Source organism: Copadichromis virginalis, linkage group LG23 (genome assembly GCF_057382275.1).
Source record: "Copadichromis virginalis isolate Kocher_CV1m ecotype Utaka linkage group LG23, C_Virginalis_male_GT1.1, whole genome shotgun sequence".
NCBI classification, from domain to species: domain Eukaryota; kingdom Metazoa; phylum Chordata; class Actinopteri; order Cichliformes; family Cichlidae; genus Copadichromis; species Copadichromis virginalis.
Genome location: NC_140639.1, coordinates 34,850,656 through 34,862,297, shown reverse-complemented (window position 1 = coordinate 34,862,297; position 11,642 = coordinate 34,850,656). Strand labels below are relative to the sequence as shown.

The window sequence follows — 11,642 nt, the reverse complement described above, 5'->3', positions numbered from 1 at the left end:
AAAAATCAATCTATCAAACTGCTTCCACACTGAAGCTGGTCTAAAGGCAAAGTTACAGTCAGCCTCCAGGCAGCGTGAGAATGTGCTGAAATCCATCACACAAGGAGTTAGAAAAGCTGCGAACCAGAAGGAAATGCATGTGACGCTATTACAGTCAGTCTGGCAGAAGCAGGGTAAACGCTGAGTGCAGCTGCAAATCCTAATTGTTAAGACCAATTTTCAACAAAACACTAATTTCACACAGCAAGATTCTATTGCAAAGTTTGACCAATTAACCCATTAAAGAACACCTGTAACTCGAATCCTAACATCAGTTTTATATTAAGGCGGCTGAAGATTTTGTTGATGCCCAAATACCTGCAGCCTTTTTAAATCTACTGTGTGCACTACAGTTGAAGATGTTTGAATGAAACGCCCCTCAGACGTCTCAGAACATTACTGCAGGTCTCACAGACGGTCACTCCCTGCACAACCCTGGCTGTGATTGTAGAGGACGTGCCGTCTTCTGGTTGGGACGCTGCATATTATTCTGCACAAAGAGGTGGGAATCACAGGGAACCGTATACAGCAGGATATACTACCTTTATAATTATTAGCATTGGTACGGCCACTTTCTAAATCCTCTATAACAGTCTTCTCTGAGCCTGCCTGAGATTTATCTGCATGTGTAAAGCTTGGTGGGTTCAGCTGGAAATAATGTCTCACTGCAAATAATCAGCTCTCTCACTATCTAAAGGCATTGTTTTTCATTTTTAAATTGCACTCATGTGGTATGGTGGTGGGACTTCTTTTTGTAGCTTAACTGGATCTGTATTAAGGATTCTGTGAGTAGATTTCTACTAAGTGAATAGTAAAAGCAGTTAAATGGAAGAAAACATGTGATGTTATCCCTCTCTCCTTATAGATGTGCTCAAATGAGACTTGGCAAGCAATAACTTATCGAACCATTAAAAAATATCTACAATCCACACCAGTTTCAAGCTGCCAAAAACAAATAAACAAAAAAAACCAACAACAGTCAGTAGTGATCACAGTGTAACAGTCATTCAAGCCACACTAAGGAATTTTGATTGAATTCTAATGACATTGCAGCAGCAGCACAGAGAGGGAGCTCTGCAGCCATAATTAACACGAATAGCATCCTGGCTGAGAATGTTCCCTTAAAGAAAGAGCTTTCTGTGACCTTTGTCCTGCTTACAACACAAGGAGTGCTCGCTGCTAGTGACTCATTCAGTTCTCCACTCAGACTCGTGTTGCTCTGAAACAGCAAAACTGCTCTCTGGACTTGGACAGGAAGTCAGGCAAGAACATTTCACAAACACAGTGCTGAGCTTGACATTACAGGCCATAAGTCCACATTTCACAAGTCCATCAAAGACCCTTTATCTGTTGATGGCTAGAACAACATTCCCTTGTCAGAGCCCTTGTTTTCCGAGATACAGCCAAATCCTGGATGAGCACGAGATAACAGCGGGTCAATGTCGGCTCTTTTTAGCAAGTGTAGAAAATGAGACGATATTAAGCATTTCCCTGCTGCCGAGCTGTTAGTCCATCCTGCAGTGTACACTAACACAGTCCTTGTAGTCCCAGATCTGCGCCCCTCACGGAAGTGAGTGACGGAGGGATAGGGCCGTTGTGTCACCAGAGGAGTGGATCTTGTAATTCTCCGGCTGCTGGTACGTGGTGTTGGAGCCGCAGTCGATGTAGCGATAGGCCTCCAGGCTGTTCTGGGACGTTCGCACCATGTACGAGGTTTTCACTGAGGTTCTGAAAACAGGAGAGGACAGAGATGTAAGAATCAGGCTGTTTACCATGTTGCTGTCACATCTCAACCAGTTAATTGCTCACAGAAGAAAAGCACGTTGCCACAGTAATGATTTCTCACAGCTCTGTAAGTGTGATATCGAGAACCACAGGGCACGAAACTGCACCTGCACAAATGACTTCTCTCTAGACTGCAAAACAAGAATTAAAGGGTTTGGGAAAAGAAAGAAAAAGCAGTGGGTTACCCAGTTTCCCCAAAGTACCTCACCCTGACAATGTGGTTTATATGTTAACAGCATCTCTTATCTAAGGCTGTGTTTACACTACTCGTGCAGAAGCCACTGGCTACAAGACAGAACCAGTGAGAGCTGAAGACAGGAAGCTTCAAACTGACCCTTAATAACTGTTATGGGGCCATTATGCTCGCCGTTCTCGCCCTGACAAACTGCACGGCACGACAAAAGTTTGATCACATGTGCTAGCGCATGCAGACAGCAATAGGTGCTGTCCCTGATTTTAAATCCTGTAAATCTGGTTCAGCTCAGTGATTTCCTTCAAGCCCCTCTTCTATGAAACCAACTCCCATTTTTGATTCACGAGGCAGACGCCCTCTGTACTTGTAAGACTAGGCTTAAAACGTCTTGATGCATGCTCAATCATCCAGGTAAGTAAATCTCCAAAAGTTGATTCATCTGGACGTCGCACTTTCAGTGGGAGAAACGTTTGATCACTCATCCAAGTGACTTCTTCAGTCTCAGCTGACTGCAGGTTTCCCCACTCTTATAAACAGCACATTTGCATAATGACTGAAACCAGCCCACTGAAGGAACAATGGGCTGGGAGGTCAGTTCCTTAATCTTAATTATGCAAATTCTCATGACCATTGATCAATAACCACTGATCAGTGGCCATGAGTACCATTCACAGAGAGTTGGGGAATGGCTGCAATCACAGCATTGTAAGATGGTGAAAGATGTACCCTTAGGCCCCCTCCTCAATTTAGAGATGGTCTTTCCCTTTTCACGTAAATGGCCTCCTTGACTCCGCACTCAAACCAGCGTTCCTCCCTGTCCAGGATGTGCACATCCTCATCATTGAAAGAGTGTCCACTGCCCTGTAGGTGTAAATAGACTGCAGAGTCCTGGCCTGACGAGGTAGCTCTTCTGTGTTGTGCCATCTGCTTCGCCACATTGGTTTCCCCGATGTATAAATCCTGAATCCTCTAAATATATAGTTCCTGATGGATCAGGTGACCCTGAACCCTCCCTAGGCTGCTGGGGGCTTCCCATGATGCACTCTTTCTCCTTCACTCTTGATTCATTAAAACGTCCTTATTTATGTGGGCCTTTGGCACAGCTCATCAGATCATCCACTCTCTGAAACAAGCCATTTTAGCTCCTCCCCCTTTTAGACCAACTTATTCTGATTGGCTGCCCCCGCATGCTGCTTCATATGACCATATAGACCCTGTGCACGAGAAAATGCTAACTTCCTGGTTTGAGACCAGATGTAGGGGTGTACATTTCCGGTAGCTTCACTTTGCGATCAATCGCTACTGCGAGGATATACTCCAAAATCATGTCCAAAACTCAAAAACGGAAAGATCATGTTAAGTTACAAAGAGGAGAAGGTGGGAACACTCACCACTGTTGTGTCATAAAAAAATCTAATGATCGATTTTGACGTTTAAAGAGTTTAGATCGATCAGTTGTTTACATCACTCAACACAAGCAGAACTGCATTACTGCAGCAGAAGACACATCGTCCACATTCAGAAGCACATCTCTGTATAGTTATTATGATTTAAACAGGCAAAATGTTCAGCATTCAAACTACAGGTGAAGAATAGTCAAACCAGATGTTTCCCCCGTTATGTCAATATCAGCTATTCAAGTACACACCTACACAGCATGTTAACAAACCGTGAAAAAAAGGCACACAAAAAATGAATGATTGCTGGTAACGGTTTCTATACATTAGTATTTACGAAGGGTATGTTGTGACTTACCTTCAAAATTACAGTGGTCCCTCGCTATAACGCGGTTCACCTTTCACCTCGCTGTTTCGCAGATTTTTTTAGTGCAAGTTTGCATGCTTATTTTTTTTTCTTATTTTTTTTTACGTCACATTGTGTCCTGCGCCCTGATCGCTGCAGTCGATCTCCTCCGTGACGTCTCTCCTGTACAGTACAGAATCGCTGCATCGATCGCTAGCAGTGTGACTCTGAAGTGCAGTGCTGTATGTCGACGAAACATTTTGCACCGTCAAAAAATAAAATTGGCTACTTGATTTCACCTATTGCTGGTTATTTTTAGAACATAACACCCGCGATAAACAAGGGACAGCTGAGAAATATAACAGTTGAATCCCTTTTCTCTTTTGCCCTGAGGCGCGGGGAAAAAATATAGACAAGTCGATGAACATCATTTACAGATATATTGGGTAAATGAATGCCAAAGACATCTATAGAAATGTAAATCGCCGCTTGATTCATTCATTTGCTTAACTTGTTTTGGACTGTAAACAAGGCGCGAATAGGACACCGGAAACAAAGCTCCCCACAGGAGTTTCCGCACCGGAAGTAGCATATGCTAACGTGCACATAGTCTATTAGACATCACAGTGATTTTTCTGCTGCAAGTGTTAAGATAAAAGACAGAAGTAACAAAGTAAAATGAAGATAAAGATATCTGTCGGGGTAAGGACACTTACTGCATGAGTACGAGAATGTTGTGAACCTTGATGCTGGACATGGTGCATAACGTACTGAAAAAACAAAACACAAAGGCTCAGATTACTGAACTGGAATTCATGTGTAGGTTTGCAAAGAAGCTTAATTTCCTCTACAAGCTCAGGCGCAGACACTTACTAGACGTACGGAGCGTTACTGCCGATCTCCACGCTGACAGTGTAGTTCACCTGCAGAAGATTGACACAATACGTCACACCAACAACAGAAGTATTTCAAGAGCAGCACAGGAAGACAATTCAGGCCATTATCAGCAGTGAAACTACAGAATGAAGCAACCACAGCAACTCTTTGAGCTTTGTTTACTGCTTCAGCTGAGGTGATCTGCAGACAGAAGGTTGTTAAAACAAGAGGGGAAAACAAAACAAAAACACTGATTTCCTGTAAATGCTGGGTAGATAACAACAAACATTACTCAAAAAAAAAGAGGAAATGGTGATTTTATCTGGCGTTTACTTTTAGCTAAAGATCTGCTGCTTCATTGAGCCACAGCGCTGTACTGAAGCAGCAGAGCTGAGTATGTGGGCTGTGTGAAAAACTGGCCAAATCTTCTCTGCCAGTGCCAAATGGCTTATTCAGTGACCAGCACATCCAGTGTGACAAATGCTGGTTGAAGCCATCCTCAGGCTGTGTGTTAGAGGAATAGTATCAGTCGTCTCTTCAGATTTTAATCATTCAGTTCTTTAGCACAAGGAGTTTGACTGCTTTGGTACAGCGCCTGGTTTACTGAGGCAGACCTGTTCTCGATCACATGTGGGGAAATGATACAAGAAAAATTCTGGGCTACTAACAAGTGTACTGTGAGAAGCACTTCAGCGTGAGGTGGATATGTGCAGCTGCGGCCGCTCCACTCGAGCTGACACACAACAACATACGGTGAACAGGCCCAGGCCACGATGCCATGAAGACAGCCAAGGGTGGAGTTAGAAATGTTCTTATTGATCTCACTGTAAATCAAAGGCCAAAAAACAGTCCTAATTATCAAACTGCTTGTGTGATTGAATGCTTAAATAAGCTGCCATCCAGCATCCTGTTGTAGCTGTACACAACCACAGAAGTGTGATGAATGAATCATGCTGCGGCTGCTGTGCTCTGATCTGCTGTCGATATTCAGTGTGCCACTTGTTTGTAAGCCTGACACAAGCGTGCAGGGGCGTTTGTATGTATCCCCCTCTAACTTAGTTAACTTCACCTTACCTGCTATGAAGTTAGAGTGAGCGGTTCTGACAACCACTGATTATTAGTTCTGTCATGTTTATGGTTACTATTTTCAGCTGTGGGGAGATTAGCACAGCTGTTGGCACCAGCTGCCACACACCCACACAAAAAACCAACAACACTAATAGGGGAGCTTGCAAATTGCTTAAAAATAGCCATAAGAGTGATATGGCTTATATGGAAAGGAACACTGACAGCAGTAGTGATAATGTATCGGCATCGATGGAGCGGAAACATTAAAATTGTGTAAAACAGCAAAGGAGACAAGCATCTTGATTGATTGTACTTTGAGTGGCTGAAATCCTGTACCTGACACGCGCTGAGTGGCAGCACTGTGGTGACGTTGTGGAGCAGCTCAGTCCCGATCACCGACTTCATGTAGAGGACCTGGGAGCTGATGCTCTGCACATGCACCGAGAAGAAGTTGGGGTTGCTGAAGTTGAGCGTGCTCTGAGTAAAATAAAGAACAAAAGACACACAGAGGAATAAAAAGACAGCACCTACAACACAGCCTGCTTTTGACACTTCTAGTTAAGTTTCATCAAAAGACACTCAGATGGCAGAAGCTATTATTATTATCAACATCCATTTACTACACAAGCAGAAAGTGGCAAAAGCAGCAACATCAACATGTTTTCTAAACTAAATCCTAAAAAATGTCAACGCTGTTGCCACGTTTTGCGGTTTCATAAAGGAAGCGTGGGCTGCAGAGTGCTTCAGTGCACTAAAGTGCAGATCTGAACTAGACTAGTGAAGCAGCTCTTACACAGTGCACAGCTTAAATGAAACCTGACGATTGTTTCACATCCTCAGATGGTTTAGAACCACTATCGTGATGAGGGAGACAACATTTTGTCATTCACACGCTCAACTTTTACATGAAGATAGTCACATAGCAAAGTACGACTCTGAATTAACCTCAACCATTCATTCTAAGATCTCGTATGTATTCAAGAGCGCAGGATTTGCTCTTCTGTCAAAAACAAGGAAAGCAAATGTGTATACTGATCAGGTATAATATTATGACCACTCTCAGGTGGAGTGAATAGCACTGATTATCTCTTCATCGTGGCACCTGTTAGTGGGTGTGATATATTAGGGAGCAAGTGAACATTTTGTCCTCAAAGTTGATGAGTTAGAAGCAGGAAAAATGACAAGTGTAAGGATTTGAGCGAGTTTAACAGGGATCAAGCTGTGATCGCTAGATGACCCGGTCAGAGCATCCCCAAAACAAAAGCAGCTCTTGTGAGCTGTTCTGAGTCTGCAGCGGTCAGTATCTATCAAAAGTGGTTCAAGGGAGGAAACAATAGAGAACCAGGAATCATGGGCACAGATCCATGGCTGGTCTTTGTGGTCTGACCCAACAGATGAGCTACTGTAGCTTAAATTTCCCCAAAAAAACAAAAAAAAAACCATAAGTTACTGTTTGTTCTGAAAGAAAAGTTGTGAAAATATAAGGTTCATCACAGTTTGTTGTGAATGAGGCTGAACAGCTGCAGAGCAGTCAGGTTGCCCATAACCACCAGCAAAAGCACAACAATGCATATGCAAATATAAGAACTGGACCATGGAGCAATGGAAGAAGGAGGCTGGTCTGATGAATCACACTAACGGTTGGTACTGCGTTTCTATCGCTTAAACTCGGTAACACCTGCTACAAGGATGCATTATGGGAAGAAGACAAGCCAGGAGAGGCAGCCATGGGCCATGTTCTGCTGGGAATCCTTTGGTCCTGAATCCATGTGGATGTTACTTTGACACATACCAACTACCTAATCATTGTTGCACATCATGTGCTTCCTCTCATGGAAACCATGTTCCCTGATGGCTTTGGCCTCTTTCAGCAGGATAATGCACCACAAGACTCATTCCAGGAGCACAGCGATGAACCTGGGGTGTTGACTGGGCCTCCAAATTCCCCAGATCTCATTCCAATAGAGCACCTGTGGGATGTGCTGGATAAACAAGGAGGCCCCACCTTACAGCTTACAGGACTTAGAGGGTCTGATGCTAACATCTTGGTGTCAGATACCACAGCACACCTTCAGGGGTCAAATGGAGTTCATGCCTCAAGTGCTCAGGGCTGTTTTGGCAGCACAAGGGAGCATACACATTTAGTAGATGAAATCAAACCCTTCTTGTCAAAGTCATTTTTGCACACTAAATATTTATTTGGTTTTATAAAGTGGAGCTCCTCCAGGTCAAAAAAAGAATGGAATCTTTTCCCTTCTTTACAAAACAACACGAGAAAGCACTAAAATGTGTTTAGCTGTCATCTGTGACGTTTGATGTTTTTTGTTACAGTTTTGGGTTTTTTGGGGAGGTTTTTTTTTTTTAATCTTGTTTGTGTGTCTATATTTACAAAAGATAAATGTCCAGATGTTTTTGGACACTTATTCAAGCTTTGCCTCTGTACAGCACCACAGTGAATCTGAAAGGCTCCGATCAACATGCAATCAAAGTACCAAGTGCTTGTTAGACAATTCCTCTATTTCCACAGACTCTAAAGCAACCAGGCAGGGTAACATAATACATTTCACCACTTCATTGTGTTTTGTTTGCTTTTTAAAAGAACATCTGTCATCTTCCTGATACAGTCTGTTTTCTATCAGCATCATCATTTCCTGCCACACCTCCTTGGACTTCAGACTGCGAGATATCAGGCTCTGAACAGCAAACAAATGCTAATTCAACACTCGGATTCATCTCCTGACCACTGTTTACATTAACTTGTTGTGGAATAATAAGAAAGCAGGGCTCTTCTAGCCATGAAACTGCCAGACTCATTTGTCTGGTTAATGCTGAGCAAGTGAAAACAGACAAAAAATGACTCCTAAGGTGTTAATGTGATGTTTTAGTTGTAGCAGCTGAATTCAAGCCAAGACTCAACACTTGAATCACGCTATTAGCATTTCAAATTCACTGTGGTCGTTGTGTTGCTTAACTGGCTGTACTTTCCCAAAGTTGAACTGAAATAATGAAACTGTCTAAGTATTTACCCACTGACCACATGTGATAAAGAAGAGCGTTACAGAAGCTGAAGATTGTTGCTAGCTTGCAAACCCGTCCTTCCACTCATTAGTCACTTCAGACACATTTGTATGGAAACACATCGGTGCTGATCCCACAGAGGAGTTCTTAGTGAAGTGAGACCTGAGCCTGCAGAGGCTGAGAGTTATGCTTTGTCATGCTGTTTGTGTAGATTATTAGAAGCTGTGATATGAAACCTACCGTCATGTTCATCAGGACCTTTGTGTTGTTGCGGTCGAACGTCACCGTCACCGAGCGGATCCCTCCGTCCACCACAACCACTGGACGTGGGAAAAGGAAGAAGGCAACAAGCGAAGAGGCCAGCAGGCAGAGCACAACTGACAGGACCACGTAGAGCTTCCTACGACACAGAGAGGGAAGGTTCTCTCCAGACAATGCACTCACCTCCTACATCACCTCAGACAGAGTGAGAGACCCACACGTCCAGAGGGAACAGACACAGGAACACATCAGTGTGCTGCAGTTACTCACGTTCTTTGGGGTTGCAGTCTTTGGTCATTGTACGGGATCAGTGCAACCAGTTCATTCACTTGTTCTGCAGAGCAAGAAGAAAAATGATGTTTAGCATTTCCCATTAAAACTGTTTTTTTGGAAACACGACAAAGACGGAGAAATTAAACACAGGACATCAGCTAAAAGTGCTACCCCTCCCAGGTAACACACCTGTGGTATCAAGTTCAAGATCCTGTGTCACCTTGTTTACATACAGAAAACTTACTCTGACCCTAATGTTGAGGTCACTGAGATTCAAACTCATCTGACATCTTAGTAGAAACACAAATGGTATTTGAATTTGAAGCTCCTACTTCCCCTCATTTGTGCGTTATTGCATTCACAAACTTGTCCATACATCCTGCCTGCCCGCCCACTTGGCAGGGTGATGACAATACCCCGTCAGCCTTTTACAGCTAAGCAAACGAACCCCCAACTTAAAATAATAGCTTCTGTTTAACAGATTCACTGGTGCAGCTCTTCATGAATCTAATCATTACTCTAACACATTTTCTTAGGTGAGACACAAAATTGTATAAAACATACAGCATAGTACCAAGTTATTTTATGTTGAGCACAGGGAACCATGCATAGCTATATGTCATTACTTACATTAATCTGCTCTGGGAGTACTATGGACAAAAAAGTACCAGATGTATGAGGTACATCTCATAGACCATCATCCTCAGACATTAGCCAAGCAAACAATGGGACTCCTGCCTCTGTGATGGACAAGGTGATTATGCTTCTGAAGATATTCCAGATTTGGAATTTAGAAGTCAGGAATGTGTGATTACAACAACTCATGCGGTTGTTTCTGTACATGCAGCTCTTTCACTTTCACCTTCTAGAGCAGTTTTTCCATACGGGAGGATCAGGGATGGTGAGAGAAAACAAAAACTCAATAAATGGCACTTAAATGCCGACATCACCCCCTGGCCTCTCTGATGTCTGACAGGCTCATAATTGTACAGCTGTGCCCCTTCATATCTGTACGAATGTACATTTTCAGCATCTTCTAAACTAGTGTTTGCGCCCACGTTTCTTATTGCTGGTGTCACATGGCCTCATGTGAGGTCAAAGTTCTGCGTTATGCACGGTGGGTCATAAACTCCATTAAAAACATTACTTTAAGTGTTTTCTTAGTGGATAAGTGCAGACCAGTTTTCTGGACAATCTAGTAATTTCTTGATTTTTCCATTTGTTCACAGAGCTTCAAAACCTTGCAAAACAAACTCAATGTGTCTCGTTCAGAATTACCAGCACAACTTTAGCTAAATGTCAGTATGAGCCAACACTGACCATGCTGGCTGATATCTGCATCTTTTATGTCTAATATATTTTCTTATATTAGTAACTAGACTGTAGTCAACAGGATTTATGAAGGGGTTAAAAGTAAAATAAAGAAATTAGTTGTTTTCTCTATATGGCTCTGCTTTACTGTACCTACATTATACACAATCCAGTCCTTCTTGGTCAAACTTTAGGACATTTAAACGTCACAGATTAGAGACCAACAAGCCTTTTACGACACTTAAAATGTTGACCGTGTTTTTTTCCGTGCCAAACACTTGAAAACACCTTTTAGGAATTCTGCGCCTCATCTCTGGCGTTAAATGAGCAGAAACTGTCCTCATATCAACACAGACTGACTGTCCGACACTAACGCTTACTGATTTATCAACTCTTTCTACTCACCTGAAGGTATGCGTCCAGTGCCTTGGCAGGTCGGACAAGTTACGCTGTCTCTGCCGGTGAACTCCACGTACGGGAACTGGGCTATGTCCTCCCGCCGGACTAGTCCATCCAAAGAGTCGTTATCGGAGTCTCTGCGTTCAGTGTACCGCGTTACCCTCTGCTCCTCCGGGAGGAGAGACTGGCTGCTGCTGCTACGAGACCACCGCGTCCCCATGGCGGGTGTTTGTGGGTGGTAAAGACAGCAGAGCCAGAGTCTCCCGTTCGGAGGTGGATAATAAGGAGCCCCCCCAGAAAAGTGAAGACTCGGTGATTTACAGATAATTGTGTTCGGTAAACGAAAACACACCAAATGTCGCTGAACGCGCAAAGTTTACGCCGTGCCTCAGAGTGACGTCTCTCGGCTAGCTAATCTGCTAACGCACAATTTCTCGGTTAGCACCTGTGGTGAGTTATGGGAGACGTCCGTAAGCATGACTGAGTAAACTTTAAATACCCTTTAGACAAAACTAGCTGTCGTTAGCATAAAGTCACATCTTCCAACAAAACAGCCTCGGACTCCCGCCGCTCCCTGTTACTTTCTCAATAAAGTTTACATATTGTTGCCTTCACGTAACCTAAGTGTCCGATCCAATACACAGCAAATGCATAACAAATGCTACTGCTACCAATG

The 11,642-nt window shown here is 43.3% G+C and overlaps 1 protein-coding gene across 1 annotated transcript; it reads right to left on the bottom strand.

The window, feature by feature from the left end:
* Positions 1-1,511: 1,511 nt before the first annotated feature.
* On the bottom strand, positions 1,512-11,614 carry tmem106c (transmembrane protein 106C). Its single transcript, XM_085448830.1, has 7 exons — positions 10,973-11,614; positions 9,254-9,317; positions 8,963-9,122; positions 6,041-6,181; positions 4,634-4,683; positions 4,477-4,530; positions 1,512-1,767 (listed from the first exon to the last, which is right to left on the bottom strand). Exons 1-7 carry the CDS (start codon positions 11,184-11,186, stop codon positions 1,602-1,604), a joined length of 849 nt encoding a protein of 282 aa, XP_085304956.1. The 5' UTR covers positions 11,187-11,614; the 3' UTR covers positions 1,512-1,601.
* Positions 11,615-11,642: the final 28 nt, after the last annotated feature.